Raw genomic sequence first — 22,989 nt, 5'->3', positions numbered from 1 at the left:
CCATATGTAGTGGCATGCGATGGCATGCGATGCTTCCGGGTTTTTTATGCATTTGTTATAAAAATCGCATTGCATGCGATTTTGATCACAAATGCATCCAAATGCATTTAAATTAGTAGCAAACATGTTAAATGCACCCCAAATGTCATTTTTCACACTGTACCACCCCCACTATCAACGCCAACCCGAAGCGTGGCGAGCGTAGCGAGCCCCCGAGGGGCGGCTGTACGCGTCCTATGACCTTTTCATATCCCCACTATCCACATCGGCGTGGAGTTGAGAATAGAAAGTGTGGCGAGCGCAGCGAGCCACCGAGCCCGAAGCGTGGCGAGCGCAGCGAGGGGACGCGGATACCTTCACAGGTATCCGCGTCCCCTCACGGGCTTCACAGGTGTCCGCTTGCCACGCTTCAGGCTCGGTGGCTCGCTGCGCTCGCCACACTTTCTATTCTCAACTCCACACCGACATGGATAGTGGGGGTATGAAAAGGTCCTAGGACGCGTACCGCCGCCCCTCGCGGGCTCGCTATACTCGCCATGCTTCGGGTTGGCGTTCATAGTGGGGGTGGTACAGTAACAAATGCCCTTTGGGGTGCATTTAACATGATTTTAACACATGTCAATGATTTCTGTGAAAAATGGCATCGCATCACATCCCATGCGATGGCATGCGATGCAATGCGATTTTTTCCTATACGATGCCCATCGTGGGAGCCGTGATACTACGCAAGTACAGAGAAGAAATATACAAAACAACTTACAAAGCAAGTTGGATGGTATTTTTAGATCAAACAATTTTTTTGAACAAGAACAAAGTACACATATGCAAGAAAAAAGACAATAAAAATAAAGAAATCTAACTCACTATGTTCATGAGGGTGAGGACATAGTTCTGCACATGTTCTTTTCCATGGAAACGCACAACGGAGTCATCTACAGCCAGCAGCACCTCTATGTTATAGTCATCCTTTTGGGCATGGCGCTTCTTACGTTCATTTTCCAACAACCTGTCTCGCATTGAATCCAATGCAAAGGGTAGGTCGCCCACCTCGCTTTTTGAAACTGAAAGAAAAAACACACTGTAAATTACATGAAGTAATGACCAAGGTATGGGTACTTTTCCCGGGAGCTGTACACTAGACTATAGTTTGTCAATGCATTCATATAGCCTATTCTGTCACAACACAGAATGGTGGCTTTAGCCTCACTAGTCCACTCCTGGACCATACTGTAGTTAGCTTTCTTCCTAATGAGAATCAAAGAAGATATGAAAATATCAGGACAATATTCAAAATCTGTTGGTAAGATGGAATACTATTACATGACAAAGATGGAATACTATTACATGACAGCTGAAGGTGAAAATATACTTTTGGAACAATTCAAAAAGCATTGAATGTTGATGCCAGGGCGAGGACAACTGATCAGTCTAGCTCAGTCATTGTAGCTAGTAACAGCTCTTCTTGTATAGCTATTTATTCTTGTACCTCAAATGAAAGACTGTAATAGACACTGGAGCAGATGTATTAAGCCTTGTGAAGTGATAAAGTGGAAGGTACCAATGCACCAGCCAATCAACTCCTGTCATTTTTCAAACACAACTGATTGGCTGGTGCGTTATCACCTTCCACTTTACAGTATCTTTACTTTATCACTTCACCAGGCGTAATACATCTGCCCCACAGTCTGATATTTCAGCTAGTAAAAACAGGAGTTAAAAGCCAACGGGGCAGATGTATTAACCACTTGAGTGGTATGCCCGGAGATTTTCCGGGCTCAGCTGCGCTGCCGCAGTGGGCTGTCCCGGAAAATCTCCGGGCATACTACTATTATACAATAGGTGCGCACGCGCCAGTGGTGTCCAGGTGTGCACCACTGGCGCAGCACCTCTACAGCACACCCCAGGGACCAGCTCCAGTCCCCCCCTGTACCTTTGCTCCGGTGATCGGTATGCCGGAGCTTCCCTGACCCGCCCGCCAGCCAGCCCGTCACTCATTTTACAGTGACGTCGGCGGCATGCTCGGGTATGGTCGGCCAGGCTCGGGGGGACTTGGAAGCGCTCAGGCACCCGAGTCCTCCCGAGCCGCGAACATCCCCCAGCCTGCAGCTGATGTCACTGCTAAATGTGACAGGTGGCTTAGGCAGGGGGAGAGAGGGTGCAAGGAAGCTCCGGTGTACTAATTGCGGAGCCGAGGCGAGGGGGGGGGCTGCTTCTAGCTTTCTGTGGGTTTTGCTGGGGCAGGATAAACCTGCCCTGGTAGGTTTGTCCTGCCCCAGCAAAACCCACCACTCAAGGGGTTAAGCCTTAACAAGAGATAAATGCAAGGGTGATAAAGAGAGATAAACGTCCAGCCAATCACCTCATAACTGCCATGTTACAGGCTGTGTTTAAAAAAAAGTCTGTACTGTCCCATTGTCAGAGCTTCTGCCCTGCAGCGTTTTGCTGGATGGTGAACCCTGGATGCCGTAGCTGTTCAGGGTCTTGTTGTCCGGCCGCTGGTGTGGTGGAGTCTCCTGTATGCCGAAATGCGTAGGAGATCACAACACACACTAATCCAGATCACTCCCTAATAACAGGAAGAAGATCTGTAAACATCTGCGGCTAAACATTGAGCAAACTCCGGCACCCGGGTGACGTCATCAAGGACACGCCGGGAACAGAAAGCCGGAGCTCAGAAACCAGCGAAGCAGGGAAGTGTGGCTTCCCCTCCATGTGCACAGAGAAAGACTCCACCACACCAGTGGCCGGACAAGAAGCCCCTGAGCCAGCTACGGCATCCAGGGTTCACCATCCAGCAGAACGCTGCAGGGTAGAAGCCCTGACAACGGGACAGTACGGACCCCCTGATAAGTGGAATCCATTCCGGCCGGCGCCATCCAAACGTGAGTGTAACAACCACATCTACACCACACAATCAATTCTGTTCGAGCCGCTGACATCCACATCAGACTAACATTACCAGTGGGAGGTGACGTAGGCACAGGCCTATGAGATTGTAAAGGTGTCCATAAGATCACCTGAAGCCACACAGGCTCTCTCATAGCTCCCAACTTTCTTGTGCCCAGACTCGGGACACTGCTGAAATTTTGGGGGGGGGGTGGCCTAATTTAGGGGGCGTGGTCTGTACTCGCGGCTCTCCCGCGAGGCCACGCCCCCATTTTGCCGCTATGGGGGCATGACCCAGAGGCTCTGTGAGCCTCTAGCCATGCCCCCAGCCTGGCTGCGGGAATAGACGTTGTGCGCATGCGCACAGCGTTTATTCCCTGCTGCTTAGCAGCCGACAGGGGGGACTCCCAACAGCCCCCCCTCACCGCGGGACACTGACGCCCGCGGGTGGGACAGTGGGACAGTGGGACAGGCCCTAATAATCGGGACTGTCCCGCTAAAATAGGGACTGTTGGGAGGTATGCTCTCTCCCACTGAGATTACCCCACTACAGGCTCTCTCCACATAAAGTACCCCACATAAAGTACTCAGTGAAGTGAGTGTGAAAACACAGATGAATCACCATAGAAACGGAGATCAGAAAGAATATAGGCTACCCAGCCTATGGGATTGTAGAGGCGTTCTCCGAACTGCCTGAAGCCCACCACCGCTCCTTTCTGACCCACTTTTTCAGACAATTGAACAGATACTTCTGAACATTTTTCACTGCACATCACACAGAGACCGTAGATCCCACACAAGGGACCTATGGAGATAAAGGAATCCTCTAGAGGATCGCCTGAACCCCTGTCGAGAATCTCACTCCCAATGCCTGTGGAAGTATATGCTCCAGCGAAATGTGGTAATCTTGCAACAAAAACCATCTATCTATCGATCGATCTATCTTTCCAGTATATGCAGCTATAGTGTTACAAAGTGGTCACGATCTGCATTTGTAAAACTGCTCAGAACTTCTGGGTAACTGATAATAAAAGAGTGATTGATTTGGAGCTGTACCGATCACACAGAACTGTAGGTATTTTATCATTCTTTACTATTACATGCACCGGACCCTAGGATACACTGCTGTGTTCCCAGTTCATACAGCTCAACTGAACTTCTGCACTCTGGATGGCCCATTATGCAATATGTAGAACGTATCCATGTGTATCAATGCCTATTTCCCTAGATTGTAAGCTTGCAAGCACGGTACTCTTCCTGCTTTGTCTGTCTGCCACTACAGTTTATAGGTAATTGTTAAAGACTGAATAAATAAATACATAAATAAAACATCTGCTCGTACATGACAAATGATTGAGAGAGGTGACCATAGCTATAAAGTTGCCACTGACATTGAAAAAAGTCTTATTAGCTGGGCAGGATAAAACAATAACGTGGTTTAAAGTATTGTCCTGGCCACAATCGCTACTAAAACTTTTGGATACCGTTGGGAATATTTTCTGAAGCTTAGCCAGAGTGACTTTCTTTATGGTGACACATTTTGTGAAAGGTTTATCTTTTCAATTCATAAACAAAAAGTTGTTTTCAGTAACAAAACAGGGAGAGATACTGTCGAGACAATGATCTGCAGAGCCACTGTCACATGCATTTGTAAATTGTAGAGGTCATTAATGTCTATGCAGTGAATTGGCCCCAAGCCGGCTGCTCACAATATCACGTAATCTCTGCTTTGTTAGAATCTTTTGCCCAACTCCTGGATCTAACGCTGTACACCACAGGAGAAGAAGGGAATGTAGTGTGCTCACCAGCCTCCAGTCTGTTTTCTTTATTCCCATATTATAATCTCTAGATGAAATTGTCAAACCTAGAACACATTTAGGGACCTTAAATAGTGCAGGTACCCAAGCTAAGAGATTCACAGTTTCCACCAGCAATATAAATATGTGAGAATGGCTATATCTGTATTAAGATTCACAATTTGTATTTGTTTTCCTCCCATTTGTACAACAGATCTGTTTTTTTTTCAAACGTTTAAGGTGTTGGATGACGGTGTCGGAGTATTCATTTATACGGAATGCATCATATGGGATGTGTCAGAATACCGATGCTGGCATCCCGAAGGAGGGAATCATAACAGGGCTCAAGTAAGTATACTTACCCTGCTCCCCTAACCCTCCCTCCCTGATCCTAACCCTCCCTCCCACAGCCTGTCCCTAACCCCTCTCCGCTAGTGTCTAATAATAACCCCTGTACCCCATCACATTACCCTAACCCCCTATCAAAGTGCCAATTTCTGCCCTCTCACAGCTAAACCCAGCCTCTCTCCAGCTTTCCCTTATCCCATCACAGCATACTTACATTTGGCATCCCGGCAGTTGGGATTCTGGAGTCGGCATCCTAATCAATGTCAGGATTCCGCCACTGGTCTACCGGTGGCAGTTGGGAAACCAGTGTCGATATGTGAACTCCTGCTTCCCAACTGCCGGGATGCTGAACTCATCCCATTTAGTAAAATCTGTTCCCATATTCTGTAAAGTATGTAAAATTACATGCTGCATATACCAATATTTACAGGAACTAGTGCACAGTGATAAATGGAAGACTCTGCATCAAATGGAAGAGAATAAAAAAGATTGGCCCAGCAGAAGGAGAGAGAGGTGCTCAGTCAGTACGGTGCACAACATCTGGCATTATTGCGCTTGCTTGATATTGGTTTCTTCTATGCCACCATAGTTATCTTTATATACTGCTTAAACAAATGCTTATACAAGTATGGGACTATGTGGAAAAATAATCTGTACAAAGGCAATATTATTGATTAAATGTATATGTACGAGTTGAATACATTTACGCAATCAGAGGTCTTATTACCTTATTTATTGAACAACCCTCGTATTACATGGTTATTTTGATTTGTTGGTGTGGGGCGGTTGGGATTTAAGAAAGAAGTCAACAAAATTAATATAATGGAATTCCACGCTGAATAGGATTTCATACACTAAGAAAAATTACAATTTATATAATTCAAGGATACTAATGCCACAATGTATGCTACTGCTTGCAGTAACTAGTATTGCTATATTGTAAAGAGTCAAGTTTGTTATCACATTATTATTATTAATATATTACCATTAGTTTCTTTGGTACTGCAATGATTTACTGTACAATCACATCCATTGTTATTTTAAATCTTAAAATGAACAGGAGGTAATGTCAAAAGAATGGACACCCGCTGAGTATACTAACATTTAACCTTACAGACCTTAACTTAAGTCTTTTTATAGAAATCTTTATACTCCTAAATGATTTAACTGCAGATCAATGAGCTCTTCAGCTCAATCTGGAGCAATGTGGCTGTAATCTGTGATCCCTGGGGTTTATGAGTCTAGTATATAGATTCATTTTGAATTGGGGTTTCTTATGAATTACTCATTAGCAAGTTTGTATAAGGGCACAGCATATTATTTCATTTAAAATGGAATTGATGATTACTATTAATTTAAACGAGCAATAAAAGTACCAGGAGCAGTTGTACTAAGCGTTAAAGATAAAGAGAGATAAAGTACCAACCAATAGTACTTTTCAAACACAGTCTGTAACATGACAGTTAGGATTGGATTGACTGGTACATAATCTCTGTCTACTTTACCACTATCCAAGACTTAGTATCTTAACCCTAGCTATGTAACACTTGGCGGGTATTCAGTTAGCCCCCCCCAAATTTGTCTAAAAAAAAAACTGATTGCATGATTTTTAAATTAAATCCCTTTTTTTCATACCAGCCCTCCGTGTTTTATTGCAGCTCGGAGTGTTGCTTATAAATATATATAGTATATATAAACAGAAAGATCAACAACTAGAACAACTAGAAAACAGCATGCCAATCTATTCTGTGGGGAGAACAGACTCACAGCCCACAAATCTTGTCTGCGGTACAGTACCTTCATTGTGCATGCCCTCTTGGCTTCCGAAGTTATCTTGTTGAATAGCAGATCTCCTGTAGACCACATGTGCACGTCCATTCTCCTCCTCACCCTGCTGTCCTCTTTCTAGAGGCTCAATGAAGAATTCGCTGCTGTCTGTCCGGATCAAGCCAGCCTGGAACAAATACATTGCTTATAATTAACATTTCTTCTATATAAATAGAAAGCTAATTATTTTCATTATTGTATTTTATGGACTACATTTATTGCTCATTGAATGCGGAACATAGGAAAGTCTGTGATCAGTTAGTATAGTGAGAAAACCAATATCTTTCTAGAAATCTGTGTACATGTGGATCTCTTAATCTGTGTACAGCGATTTGGCTAGTAAAAATCTCCTACAAGGTTGACCAAAATCGAGCCATGTGTACACTGCAGGCAATAGCAATGTGCGGGCCCCTTGGCGTTGCTATCGCCAGACAGAATAAACTGTGCAGGCAAGGCAATATTTCCTAAGCCGCACATCTGTGTGTATTTGGCATATAGCCAGATCACACATAGGCCCTTATTCAGATCTGATTGCAGTAAAATGTGTTTGGAAAATGGGCAAAACCATATGCACTGCAGGTGGGGCAGATGTAACATGTGCAGAGAGAGTTACATTTGGGTGGGGTGTGTTGAAACTGAAATCTAAATTGCAGTGTAAAAATAATGCAGCCAGTATTTACCCTGCACAGAAACAAAATAACTCACACAGATCTAACTCTCTGCACATGTTACATCTGCCCCACCTGCAGTGCACATGGTTTTGCCCATTTTTCAAACAAATTTGTACTGTGATCAGATCTGAATAAAGGCCAGAGTGAAAATCCTTTAGTCAAAATTGACAGCAGCCTGCCTGTCTGTACACCCTTTTAGACATATGGATCTCATACATTGCCCCTTTAAAACATCAGGCAGACTGGCCAGGAACTTGCCAAAGCTGGGCAGGCTGTTACATTTACCCTGTAGCATCAAATGTGTCTATAGTAGGGGGCTTTTGGTGACATCAGTCACTAAATCAGCAATTAAAATTGTGATAAATCATTTTAAATCATACACAAGTTTTTGACATACAATTAGCCAATATTATGAGCTTGCCCACCAAATGTCATTGTAACCTCATGTATGTCCCTAAAATTATAGGGGTTCACCTTTGGGGTGCTGGGTACCCCCAAACTGCCCCATCCAAACCACCCCTGTGCACCACACAAATAAAAGCATAGCAGTGAAGCATTAGAGCATTAGGGGGGTATTCAATCTGGACCACTGTTTACGACGGGGGAAATAGCGGTGAACGCCTATTCAATGCTGTCTTTCCCGACAGCATTGAAGAGGCAGATCGACAGAATGGGCCCGACATTAAAAGCAGTCGGGCCCGTTTTGTTGATTTCGGCCGTGAATTGTCGCGAGCGTGGCCGAATATCGTCAATCCAGGGACGTTTACGCAGACACGCCCCCTTGTTCGCCAATCTCGAAGTGGGACATTGAATCGCGCCTGGCGATCTGCAGTTGAACAAAACGAAAGCAGGCCAGGGTCATGGCTGTCCGGCCAGATCGACAGTCGTGATTGAATACCCCCCTTAGTATTAAAAAATGAATAGCAGTGAAGTAACAGAGTGTTACGTAAGGGAGAGCAGCTGTCCAGTGTTAGAGGGGTTCAAAAATGTGTGAAGGTGTTACATAAATAAAAAAACAAAACTGTTAAATGTTGGCACCCCAATGCATCCATTGAGATGGCCAATATGATGCTCCAAGTCAGCAGAAATTGCGGCAAATGCTAAAAAACACTATATAAAACACATAGATGGAACAAATTAGGAAGAGGACAAAATATACTAAAGCTATAAAAAGTACAGTTTGTAAAAGAGACAAAAAACCCAGGTGGTGAGAGGGAAGGTGACAGAACATTGTTTACACACATTTGTAAAAGTAGAATAGGAAAAGTATTGATATACAGCAAGATGAAGTTTGTTGGACATAGTGAAGGAGACATAAAATGAAGCAGAGGGGATAGATATACCCTACTATAAGTACAGTACAAGCCGGTTTACTACAGAAGAGGTGATACTCTCAAAAATAAAAACACATATGTCAATGAGCTAAGATGGTATACATTAAGGTGTAATACCCTGGACAGATGTCTGAGTTTCACATCAATAGTAGGGTCATTAGTGGTCATTAGTGAACTCACAAACACATGTTTATTATTAGAGTAAAACAAATTACAAGACACAAGGAAGCAGCATGAATTTTCTGCTGGAGATCATGCCAAAGACATGTAATGGATTCTATGGCTATACATTTGGTGTGGTGCAGGTCACCTTTAACAAGGTGAAAAGATGGTCTTACACTAAACACTGTACCCAACTATGGCCCTTATTCTGATCGGTGCGGCCGGATCCGAATATGCGGCCAGGACCGTACGTCCGAAACCCCGCCTTCCATACGGATCGCCAACTCCGTCCGAACGCGGTAAGAAGCTGTCCGAACGGACCGCATGTGTATTTCTCAAGAATACACCTCCTCCATCTCAGGGAACCTCCCCCATCATTCGTAGGTCGCCCCCTACACGTGCGTCATGACCGCATTACCATACGTACGCCCAGCGTTTGCATGGGAATGCCCATGAAACGCGGGGTGTAAACATATGGTAATGAGCCCAAATAGCCCTTCACGCCCCTCTCCACCCCCTGTTCGTAGTGTACACATTTCATGCGGAATTTGGACGTGCGTTCCGTTCACACATGCGCAGAGACGCCTCTGCACATGCGCAGACACAAAACATCGGCAGCCCGAACGCACGCGGACATTACCGCACCAACCAGAATAAGGGTCTATATTACAAAACTGTACAACAAACGGTTCCCTCTTTTTCATAGAAAATTTGGACATATTACACATTGCCTTTCATATTGTGTTATTTAAAAATTAAAAGTTACAAAAATGAAAATAAGAAAACAGCAGTAGCACCAGTGCTAGTCACATAAGCAAAGCAAAAATGTCTGGCTGTAAAAAGTCAGTACAACTATAAATGGGCAGTCGGCAAGGACATATGTATAACAGATTGTATGGGAGATTATCAAAGCTTGAAATAGAAATTGATAAAATGCTAAACAAAAACACTAAAACGCTAAATGGCAGCAATTCATAATCGGCGAGCCATCAGAGAAATTAACCATGTTGAAAAGTACCGATTTTCGAAAGTCCAAACTGGTAATCGGGATTTTTAAAGATGTTTCATTTAACAGATTTCCAGACCTGGCCACTGGGGAATTGACGCATGGCTCCAATACATCTCAGATGTACAGTGAGGCTAATTCAGTAAACCCTGCTGATTAGCGAAAAATGCTAATTAGTAAACTTTGCAATCACTACACAGGGAGGGCCTGGCGTGCGGGCTGGTCTTACCCAGTTCCGGGTGACTCATCGTATGTAACACGTGGAGTTATATATTTGCTATTACTCACAAAACTACAACTCATACTGCTAAAAATGTTATGTTATTTTGCTTTGTTACTGATCAGTAACTAAATGTAGGATAATCCTACCTATAGTTACTTGCAGGGCTGCCAAAAGTGGGGGGGGGGAGCAGGTACTAATAATCTGAACCCGGGCTTGTGGAAGGGGCCCGGCGGGGGGCCCTGGTCTGACCCCGTCAGTCCCTCGCGTGCGGCAGCAGCACACAAGTACAACATGTGGTGTACTGACAGCAGGCTCAGCATGAGCGTCTCACTGACAACATGAGAGCTCGTGCTGAGCCTGCTGTCAGCACAGCACATGCTGTAGGTGTGTGCTGCTGCTGCTGTTCAGGGCTGGCAACAGAAATCTTGGGGCCCTGTACAATTATATTTCTGGGGTCTCCCCCCTCTTCTGCATGAGCCTCATTTAACCTTTCGTTGCTCCAGATTCTGCTTTCATGTGCGGACTTCTCTCATTCTCAGTTCTGCTGGCCTGGCTCCTGGCTGCTGCTTCCTGCTGTCTCCCGCAGCTTCTGGCCTGTCACTTTCACAAAAGAACGCTGAGCACTACCAGCAGGCAGATCGTTCACAGAGTGCGGAACAGACGACTTGCGCATGTGCAGTAAAAGTACAGGAGCCAGAGACTGAGGCCACAGCGCCAGCAGCAGGTATGGCTGTGCACCTGCGGCCAAAGGTCGTGCACACACAGAGAAGAGAAGATGGCTCTGAGAGCGGAGCGGCAGGGTGCACACAAAGTAGATAGCAGTGGCACACAGTGAGTCAGTGAGACTCAGCCACACACAGATGGTGCACAGTAGATGGCCGGGCCACGAGGGTCACTAACAGGCCAGCAAGTACAGGTGGCTGTATTGGGGCATGGAAGCTCTGGGGCCCTTCAGATCTCTAGGGCCTGTCACACTTGTCCCCCTTGACCCCCCTGTTGCTGGCTCTGCTGCTGAAGGGGTGGGGGTGGGGGGATAATAACACTCCCCCCTCAACTTTAGAGGGTTTTTTCACTCTCCCCGTAATAATTTTGGGGACGTTACCTAATCGCGGGAGGTGGCCACACCTCCCACGATTAGGCCATGCCCCCAATTTTACCGTGGCCTGGCATTCCTCTCAGCTGCCCTGGTTAGTTGTAAGCTGCCAGTGTTCTTTGATGTGATAATGTTATTCAATATGTTTCAGCGTTTTCTCACAGAATAAATAAATATCAAAACCACTGTCTTGGAATGCTTGTAAATGTGTTTTCATATTGTTGTAGTCACCTATTACTAAATGTAAGTGCAGCCTTAAGAACAGATATACTGTGGTGCGATAGTTCCCATAAAATTGTCTCAAAATGGGGCTTACTTGAAGAAAATGACAATACAATTTGTTAAACTAGAACATAAATTCAACTTATGTGGCTACAATTAGAAGGTCATTCTGATTGGCCTGCAAAGCTGCAAAATTCCCACCACACAAAAGCCCGCATGCTGCCCGCACGCAGATATCACCCGCACGCATGCGAATGGATGATTTGCATAAACATCCATTCGCAGCTTGGGTGCGGGGCAGAAGTCATTTGATGGTTGCCGACCATCGAATGATTTCCCAAGTGCTCACAGATCAAAGTTATTCTCTGCTGACTTAGATTTGCGGTGCGAAGAGGGTGGGCAGGTGACATCTGGTGACGTCAGCTGCCTAGCCCCGGGACTTGCTTCAACGGTGAATTGCCATGGTATTGTTCACATGGACATGACTGCAGTCTGCATCCACACGTCCCCTGCGCGCACATGCGCATAAGTGAATAAGCACATGCACAGTCCATCAACATCACTCACCGTTGCGAATTCGCAATGGTGAGGATGAACTAGAATGACCTCCTTAGCTTCAGGGGTGGCATTTACCACAGCCTTCTGCCAAACAGGACATTTTTCTCTCCTAAGGTTACAACATTTATGCTTGTGCAGTTTAAAAGTCATAACTATGGGGATTATTCTGGTTCAGTCCTTCTGGCAAATTCCTTCTCAAATGGATAAAACCATGTGCACTGCAGGTGGGGCAGATGTAACTTGTGCAGAGAGAGTTAGATTTGGTGGGGTTTTACTTCAGAGTGAGATCTATATTGCAGTGTAAAAATAAAGCAGGCAGTAATTTCCCTGCACAGAAACAATATAACTCACCCAAATCTAATTCTCCATGCACATTTTGCATTTGCCCCCCCGCAGTGCACATGGTTTTGTCCATCTAAGAAGGAATTTGCCAGATGGAGTGAACCAGAAAAACCCCCTATGTTCTTGTATAACATAAGTATTTAGATACTTGTATGAGGAAAACAATGAAGCGATTACAAATGTGGGAAAACATTCGGTTAACAAAGTTGCAATGATTTATAACTTTCATGCCAAAACACCTATGTATTATGAATCTCATTATGGGGGAGATTCTCTATACTAGAAATGCGGTAAAAACCCCGATATCGGGTTTTTACTGCATTTTGGGATGCACTAAGCATCCCCCGCCGGGTTACCGCGGCGGGGGGCATCGCCAGAAAAATCTGGCGATGCCCCATAGAAGCCAATGGGCTTCTACCGCATTCCCCCGCCGCCCCGCAACGACCCCCCGCCGCCCCGCATCGCCCCCTCCCCCCTCACCTGTGTCCGGGCAGCACAGCGCAGTGCTGCCCGGACCTGTGACCTCCTCCCTGCACTGATCCTCTTCTGGGTGCAGGGAGGAGGAGAGCCCAGCGCAGCAGCAGCAGCGCCGGGTGTGTGAGGGAGGGGGGAGCCGCCGGGACCTGCTGGGACCCGGCGACTCCCACCGCAAAGGACAGCTCTTAACGCAAGAGCTGTCCTTTGCTATAATTATCGCATATGTTACTGCATATGCGATAATTAAATATGCGATGGGCGGCGAAGGGGGGCGGAGATTCTTAGAGAATCTCCCCCTAGGTCTGTGACTACAAGCTTACATTTATGAACTGAAAATAAGGAGCAAAAAGCAAATGTAAAAAAAACAAAAAAAAATCCAGTCTAAACAATTATTGTAGTTAAGCAAAACAGCTAGGTAAGCCAAACCATTAAGCAAACCTAGGTGGATGCATAGTATGACATCGATTTAATATGACCTAATACGTACACAAAAAACGGTTTTTGGAAACAGTAAAAAAGCAGGGTCCTACCCGTTTCAGACCCGTTTTTTTTTAAATTAATTTATGGGGGGGGGGGGGGGGGGGTCGGGCGGCGCGAGGCTGCCCAGGTGTCATCTGTATAAATTGATTCAGCCAGCATTTGCCGTTTTCACGTGTATCGCTTTCACACCGCAAACCTGCTTTAGACCAGGTATTTAGATGCGGTGTGAAAGGGGGTAAACTGCCTCTGACCCGTTTTTAAAAAAAAGTTTTAAATACCTGGTCTAAAGCAGGTTTTGCGGTGTTAAAGCAGCATAGATTGTACTATATTTTGAAAAGATTGAAAAGTGAGACCTATATAACATTATTGTCAAAGTAATTCCCAGAATCATCAACTTGACTGGAGCACTGTGACAGCGAGACACCTGTAAAAAAGCTTAGATTTGGCCTGTTACACAAAACAATAAACTTCATGAAGCACAAATTGCATCCATACATGGACCATGCACTACTTTCAGATGGTCTACATTAAGTCAAAGATTGCCTGAAGTGCTTTAGGCTTTTAAAATAGCTGCTGTTAGCTAACATGAGCATTAAGCCAAGACTTGCAGTGTCTGTAGTGTTCCTCTGCAGATTTCAAACCCATCATCTGCTTGAGATTTTAAAATGAGCCACATGTCCAAGCCATTATGATTGCGCAATAGTGTGTTACTGTACTTTACATTTGACATATACTGTAGATATATGTATTTACCAGAAAATGAAATTACAGTAAAGAGTTTTAAATCCACATTAAAGTAACATACTTTTTAGAAGCACAAAACCCCACATTTTAATAGAATTAAAGGACACGTTTTCATAAAGAAAAAATATGCTATATTTATATATTTATATGTGCAAATTTTAACAAAACTCTAAGGCTATTATACTTTTGACAGCTTTAATTTACTGCACGGTAAAAATTGCCTAAAACGGTATATTGGGTTATCCAATTACAGCCCGTTTTCATTGAGTGGTTATCGGGTGATAACACATGGATTCCGGGATAAGTTTCATAAACCATGTGTTATCGCGTTAAACTGGGGGTTATTGAGGCTAATAGGATAACCCCAGCCAAATCCAGTCCTTAATGAAAAAATATTAGAATCAAACTGATGGACATCGTAATGATGTGAGCAATAAAGAGATTATCAAATCACACATCTATTTTAGTTTGTAGAAATTTACCAGATTTGAAATAAGAAAGTGGTAGGCAGACACATAGGACCGTATTCAATGTGGCCGGCGAGGGGGTTAAACGGCGAGGATCACCAAAAAGGGCGTACACACGGCAGGCGATTTTGACTATATAGTTAAAATCATGTAGAAGGTTAGTAAATATCTCACGATTTTAAACATGCAGCCAATCCCGATGCGTGGCACCGCTTAGTCAGTATCGCCCAGAAAAATAGACTGTGTATGGAAGGCAATGTTGACTAGATCACAGACTATAACAGGGAATATAGACAAAATCGATTAGTCAAAACTGTCCACTAGCAAAAAAAACGCATCATGTGTACAAGCCATAAGGGATATACACACACATTGAGATTTGTGCTAAGCGATTTAGGGTAGGCAATTTCCCTTCAACTTCCCAGTGTCTAGATTGCCCATACACACATTGAGATTTGTGCTACCGTAAGTGATTTAGGGTAGGCGATTTCCCTTCAACTTCCCGGTGTCTAAATCGCCCATACACACGTTGAGATTTGTGCTAAGCAAAAACAAAATGTTACTTTAAATAGATCGCTTTTGCTATAGCTATTTCTCTACACATGTAGAGATTTGAACTCACTTGCTAAGCGATTTAACTAGATCTGAGCTGGCGATAGCAACACGTGGGACCGTGCATCACTATTGTTATAAGGGGTTCACATGGAGCGATTGGGCTTAACTTCTAAGCGATCTAGACAGATCGCTTTACAAAACAGCTTAAAATCGCAGCGTGTGTATGCCCCTCAATGCTTACAGATTTCATTTAGACACAAGGTTCTGATGAAACTATGAGTTCTAATATAAAGCAGGTAATCTGGGGAGGAAACCTCACACGTTTCTGCCATAGACACAATAAGAAAGTTCCCTCCCATAATTGTCTGTGCAGTCACATATTCCACAAAGTTCTGATGGAACCTAGCATTTAATTTAATGTCCTTATTATTACATTATGCTTATTTAAATAATTAGAGTCTATGTAGAGTAGCATTAAAGATAGCAATTTACTAGTACTATTAGTGTCATCTATGGAAGAGATGTTATCCTATATCATGCATAATGTCACATAATGTTGCACATGGAGATAGTTATTAGGGAGGGTAGACAAGATACTGTAGTAGAAGTCATCTGTTGGACATCAGTGATTTACATTATGCACTATAATTCTTGGCTAAAACATGTACTTGTACTGTAGGTGATCACAAAGGCCCTTATTCTGATTGGTGCGGCCCGATCAGAATATGCGGCCAGGACCGTGCAGGCGAATCCCCGCCTTCCATACGGATCGCCACCTCCGTCCGTACGCGGATATGTGGCGGTCCGCATGAAAGTGGACGGGGATACGCCTCCTCCATCTTGGGAGCAGCCCCTGCATTCGATGGTCGCCGAACATCAAATGCAGGGCCGCACGCTCCACCAGCGCCCGCCAACCTAGACCACACGGACACTTGTCCGTATGAAATCATGTATGGGGGCGGGCAGCTGACATCCGGCGATGTCAGATGCCCCCCCCTACACAAGCGTCACGGCTTCATTACCATGCATACGCCCAGCGTTTGCATGGGAACGCCCATGAAACGCGGGGCGTATGCATAGGGTAATGAGGCTAAGTAGCCCTTCACGCCCCTCTCCGCCCCCTGTGCGGCGTCTAAAGAATAGGTTCGGCGAAACCGCTTGCACATGCGCAGAGTGACCTCTGCACATGCGCAGTGGAAAAACATCGGCGGTACGACCGCATGCGGAAAAATCTGCACCGATCAGAATAAGGGCCAAAATTAGCTGTACAAGACAGAAACATTAGTAACAGCATATGGCAGTGGCTCTCAAACTTTTTTTTTTATGATGGCACCCTAGAGTAAGATATTTAACAGCATCCCTAGGGGCGGGGCTTGATGACGTCTAAATCAGGCCCCACCCCCCCAAAGTGCTGCGAGACTTTAAAAGTAGGCAACCCTGGCCTATCTGAGGTACATTCAATAGCAGCCGGTATTTACCCTGCATGAAAAAAAAAAAAGGATTTGAATTCCTAGAAGTGCAACATGAGTTGTTCAAGAACAGTTATCAATTATATTTTCGCGTATGTCTGAAAGGTGTATTACTTCTCTTGACCCGCCCCCATCCCCCTTTTTATTTGCTGCCAAAAAAATAATAATAATAAAAAATAATAAAATATGCAAAAGATAATAATACCACCTATAACCCGACACCTTCAGTTCCAGCAGTTTGCCCTACTATCTGTTTTGCCCGCAGTGCCGCTTCACTCCCTCCGCACTGCTACTGTCACCCTTCACCATCAGCGCTGCTTTTCTCAACCCCCAACCTGTAGAGTGACTCCTCCATCTGCAGCATGACTACCTCCCTCCCACTGCCCCTCTAAAACCCTCCCACAGTCTACGTTCTCACTGGCACCCAATGGTTCAGATTGAGATAGGTACTGGAAAACCAGTGGTGTACATGTGATGAGGAATTAATATGTTTACACATCCATATACTGTAATTAATTGATTACAATATATTTTCATTGCAATTTGTTCAAATGCAAAGATCCCTAAGGTGTCCTATTGTGAAAGAGATATTTTATATTGGGACTATATGCATGTCTACTGGGAGTTTCCTATCCTCTGCTGGTCCAGACCGGGAAATATAGCTACAAAACTAATAAGCTGCAGTTTGACAGTTAACCTCATAAGCTGCCATATCAGTGGGTGTCTGGTTTGTTCAGAGAATGAGGCATATACTGTATAGTCTATTATTACTATCCCACATGATATTCTCAGTCATCTGATCTTCCCGCCTCGAGTACCACAAAGCTCCTATACCACTAAACCATGGTTTGAGAGCAGTGGCCTTGAAAATGGGTTCTCTCAAGGCCCTCTATGCACTAACTTCTCTTGAACTTGCTTATTTTCCCAGTGGAACATAATCTTGGTTTATTATAAGTTATAGATAGTATTACTCTCCTCTATATTTCACATCTACTGTATATTAATCATTTGAGTGTCAATGTTGCATTGAGAGAGATCATTTAAATATCCATTAAAAATGCCAGCGTCGCTCACAGGGTTAAAAGTCTCTCTCTCTCTCTCTATCTCTCTATCTCTCTCTCTCTATCTCTCATCCAAAAAATGGCACTCGGGAGGCAATTCATAAAGCAGTAAAAAGGATGTGTATTTACATCAATGCCAAGCTATCGGGGTGTAACACCCTTCTTCAGGACACAATCCTACAGCAATTTGAGAGTACAACATTCACCCCCCCCCCCCCCCCCCCCAAAAAAAAATATTTATTATTTTTATTTAGTTGTTGTTATTATTATTATTATTATTTTATTATTATTATTATTGTATTGGAATGTATCCCCATCTCTAGCGGGGGCGCCCCCCATTAACGGCTGGAAGGGCGCCCAATTCATAGTTACACCACTGATCAGCCTGTTCATGGCTATCCGGAGCTTACGTAGTTAGTGTAGTCAGTCAAGGCTTATTACATTGTGGGGGAACCAAGGACCATTTTAACCTTCCTGACATGACAGGTGTGAATGTGTTTGTGAAACACCCCCATTATCCATGCCAACCCGAAGCATGGCGCTCGCAGCGAGCCCCGCGTGGGGACGCAGTACACGCCCTCCCGACTTGTTCATACCCCGCTATCCACGTCGGCATGGAGTCAAATTTATAAAGTGTGGCAAGCTCAGCGAGCCACCGAGCCCAAAGTATGGCAAGCTCAGTGGGCCCCGCGAGGGGACTCGGAATACACGTCAAGTAATCCGCTGCGCTCGCCACGCTTCAGGCTCGGTGGCTCACTGCGTTCGCCACACTTTATAAAATCAACTCTATGCTGATGTGGATAGTAGGGGTATGAAAAGGTCGGAGGACGCATACCGCCGCCCCTCGCGGGCTCGCTACACTCACCACGCTTCGGGTTGGCGTCAATCGTGGGGTGCCGTTCACAATGGGGGGGATAGTGGGGGTTTTTAATGGAGGCATTTGCCAGTATGTAACATGGAGCACTGGCAAATGTGTCCTTTATTGTGCATGAGACGCACTTGCGCACCGCAACCCCCCCCCCCCCCCCTTTGTGCAGGAGACGCACATGCTACCGAACCCCTAACCCTGTCCGTCTACCTAAAGCGGACACAGGCAGAGTTGCCGTACCCTGTCACAAGAATTACTGAGACGCACAAGCGTCTGAGACGCACAAGCGTCTGAGACGCTCGTGCGTCTCCGACAGATGGAGTGCCTCTCCGCTGGTGCCCGCATGATCCCCTCTCCGCCAGCGTCCGCCAGCGCAGGGGATCTGGTGGTTGTGTGAAAGGTGCTCACTAGGCTTGCCAGGGACGCTGGGGACAGAGCTGCAGCTCCCGGGGACAGCACGTGACTAGCTGCCTGACGGGGACACTATGCTGACTATACAGTGCTGCCAAGGAGACACTATGCTGACTACGCTAGGCAGCTGTTGGGCTACGCTGACAATGTACAGTAGCTTAGCCTACGCTGAAAACGTAGCGTAGCCTGCCGCCATGAAACTACACAAGTACCCGGTCCTTCAAACTTGCTGTCATGGCACTGTTTATGAAAATTTGCAGGCATCCATCTGAGTCAATTAACACTGCGTCCACCCTACCCATGCAAGTAAACGATAAACCTCTACTGAACTGCGTAACTACAAAACATTTGAAAGATGTCACATTTCAGCAAAAGGAAATTGACACACAGAAAGCTGAAACAGTCAGTTATTATAATAATTTTTTTCAGAGAGAAAAAAACCGACTGGCTTTGATTTTCAACTAATAGCCAATAGCATTCTTACATAGTTTTAAAGATTTTTTTTTTTTTTTTTTGTTATACTTCCTACAAGCTGGAATAACAGTGGTAAATATATCCGGCGAACCACTTCTGTTCCAAAAATACATTTCTAAAAATGTTACAAGCCTAAAAGAATGAAGCTGTACACATGTGATGTAAATTGGGAATGTGCCAGAAAATCAGCTGACTGTAATTTTATAGATTAATATCAGAAGTGCTAAAATCCAGTCAATAGATGTCATACCCTGTGTGCCTGGTTATATGGTCTAGAAACTATCTGTCCTTTCAGATTCAGCAAAGTATTGACAATTTGAACATAGACACCAAGATGGAGCCATTTGTGGCCATCTCCACTAGGTGGGTTTTGGCTATATAGGGCAGGAAGTACGAAGCATCACTTCCGCTATGCAATAGATCCCACCATTTATCACATCTGTACTAATCACATGGGTACTTACATATCTGATTAGTAAGCTCCCAGGTGCAGGTATATTATGCCTTAAAAAGAGACAAACATGAGGTTGATAAAGAGTGATAAAAGTCCAGCAAATCAGATCCTAAAATCAGTTCCTAACTGCCATGATACAGGCTGGGTTTGGAAAATGACGTTAGGGGCTGATTGTATGGACATGTATCACTCATTATCACCCTTGCATAAGGCTTTTTAAGGCTTAATATATCTGTCCACAATGAGCACTTCTGGGTTTTTGGCCCAGTGAGTACCTATGCACATACCCAGAGGAACTTGGTGACCATGGTGGAGGGGGAATTTGGGTGGGAGGGGTGCTCGGGGGATGCTACCTCAACAGAAACATATAGCCAATGTGTGATTATAACACAACAGGAACCTAATGGCCAATAATCTATCAAATTGATGTCATTATTCACAGGTTTGTAAATGCAGCCTGAAAAATCTATCTATGTGTCAGCTGGGAGCTGCACACACTGGATCAGAACTCTTTTATGAGTTGGATGGATGGCTTTTCCACACGTAATCAAGCCTATATATTAATCAATTAATATCTCCCTTGTTAAAACATTGGAAAATCTAGTTAACAAAGAGTTAAACATAGAAATGGAATTTTACCTTGTCATTACTTTCCCCAACACTACAGTGGCAGGGTCATCTTCTTTTTTATACCACTAGAAAGCCTGCTGAATCTACAGTATCTCTCACCTCGCCTTTGCATAGAATACCATCTGAGAAGACAGATAAAAAAGTAAATGAGTAAAAAAAAAAAAATTGCTTCAGGAACATTGTCAGCTGTGATACATAAGTTGTTTTTAATGTTCAACTGAAATTCCATTCAAATTCTCCTTCCCCTTATCTAAATTATATATTTGTCTTCCTTTTTTATTTACTGAACACAAGCACTATTGTCTTGTTGTTAAAGACCGCTATTATGTTATTTAAAAAAAAGTAGAGTCATCAATAAAAAGAAAATATACACATAGGGGGAAAACCAATTACGGCAAGATTCCGCTTTCTTAGTAACTAAAAAAAGACTCTACTGGGCAAAACCATGTTGAAATGTAGGTGGGGCTAATATAACATTTGCAGAGATATTTAGATTTGGGTGGGTCATATTTTTTCAATGCAGGATAAATACTGACTGCTTCCCCAAATTTAAATCTCTCTGCACATATTACATCTGTCCCACCTGCAAGTGGAACATGATTTTGCCCAGTGGTGTTTTTTTTTTCTCTTATTACAAACATCAGGCCCTATGTTAAAAAACGAGCCCATTTTTACCATGCGGTAAATGAGCCGTTATTGGGCATTAACACATGTAATCTGGTAAAATCATGGACCCATATGTTGTCGGTCAAAAAAGGGTGACCTAGGGCTGCTTACTGGGGATTCTGTTTATCATACCTGGGACATGCAAAGCAGAATCCCTGTTAAGTGCCAGCTTACACTCGCAGTACCCCTCCTGAACTGCAGCATGATTAAATGGACAAATTGTTAAGGCTTCCAGAGACAGTAAATATGTATCGGGAGTCACAGACACTGGTCTCGGCATTCCCGGAATACAGGGAAGACATGATTCACTTATAATATAATAATATATCATGTATAATATATCATGTACAGCAAAAAGAACAATAGAGGAAGACTGAGGTCATATTATTAAAATTACAGGCACAGGTGCATACCTCCCAACTGTCCCTCTTAACGTGGGAACGTATTGTTTTTTGGGACGTTCCCGCGTCACTCCCACGGCCAGCAGTGTCCCACGGCGCGGGGGGGGGCAGTTGAGAGTCCCCCCTGTAGTCCGTGAATAGACGCTGTGCGCATGTGCACAGCGTCTATTCTTTCAGGCAGAGGGGCTGAGTGCTGGCCAGCAGCTTACAGCAAAATGTGGGCGTGGCCTCGCGGCAGCATCACGAGTATAGGCACGACCCTTTTTCGGCAGGCCACGCCCCCAAAAAATTGACGCGCGCCTTCGCGTGCATCCTGTCCCGGCTTTAGCATCTACAATGTTGGCAGGTATGCAGTTGGACAATATTAACACAGTCTCTGTGACTTTGTACACAGCGGCAGTGACCGAGGATGCAGCATTAGAATAATTGCGTAACCATTAGATATCTAATTAATCCAGAGTCTACTCAAGGGCCCTTATTCTGATCGGTGCGGCCGGATCCGATTATGCGGCCAGGACCGTGTGTGCGAAACCCCGCCTTCCATACGGATCGCCAACTCCGTCCGTACGCGGTAAGAAGCTGGCCGAACGGACCGCACGTGTATTTTTCACGGAATACGCCTCCTCCATCTCAGGGAACCTCCCCCATCATTCGATGGTCGCAGACCATCGAATGCAGGACCGAGTGGTCCACCAGCTCCCGCAACCTCAGACCACACGGACATTTTTCCGTGCAAAAGCAGGGATCTGGGCGGGCAGCTGACATCCGGCGATGTCATATGTCCACCCCCTACACGTGCGTCACGGCCGCATTACCATACGTACGCCCAGCGTTTGCATGGGAACGCCCATGAAACGCGGGGCGTATGCATATGGTAATGAGCCCAAATAGCCCTTCACGCCCCTCTCCACCCCCTGTTCGGAGTGTTCACATATCATGCGGGATTTGGCCGTACGCCCCGCTTGCACATGCGCAGAGACGCCTCTGCACATGCGCAGAGACAAAACATCGGCGGCCCGAACGCACGCGGATATATCCGCACCGACCAGAATAAGGGCTAAGATGTCTGTTGGAATCAAACAGCCTAAGCCAGTTACTTGGAACACTGCCTATCTCCACCGCTAATCATGCCATGGCATTTGGGGCACTATGGGCCGTCTTCAATGCAGCTCTGCTCGCTGCCACAGCTCGCAAAAGTCATTGAATACACCCCTATGAGTAACATTGCAAAACCCAGGAGTGCAGCTTCTGCGCATGTGCAGATCTTATAACAAGAATGTTGTTCAAAAACCAAACATAGATGTTATGTGTAAACATCACAATAGTGTCCATCTCTAAATAAGTATATCTATTCTACATATTCA

At 44.8% G+C, this 22,989-nt stretch overlaps 1 protein-coding gene across 3 annotated transcripts in view; it reads right to left on the bottom strand.

Moving 5' to 3' along the window:
* The window catches only part of ADAMTS14 (ADAM metallopeptidase with thrombospondin type 1 motif 14), a 158,405-nt gene that overhangs the window by 104,250 nt on the left and 31,166 nt on the right, over positions 1-22,989 (bottom strand). For 2 of the 3 annotated variants that reach the window (XM_083148484.1, XM_083148485.1), the window contains exons 3-4: positions 6,828-6,984; positions 865-1,061 (exon numbers count right to left, since the gene is read on the bottom strand). In XM_083148484.1, coding sequence (XP_083004610.1) covers positions 865-1,061; positions 6,828-6,984 — 354 coding nt within the window. Of the gene's footprint in view, positions 1-864; positions 1,062-6,827; positions 6,985-20,567; positions 20,681-22,989 lie in introns of all 3 variants that reach the window. The other variant, XM_083148486.1, reaches the window with a different exon arrangement.

This window comes from Crinia signifera, chromosome 6 (assembly GCF_055691185.1).
Source record: "Crinia signifera chromosome 6, ASM5569118v1, whole genome shotgun sequence".
In the NCBI taxonomy this organism is placed as follows: domain Eukaryota; kingdom Metazoa; phylum Chordata; class Amphibia; order Anura; family Myobatrachidae; genus Crinia; species Crinia signifera.
This window is presented reverse-complemented; position numbering and strand designations above follow the sequence as displayed.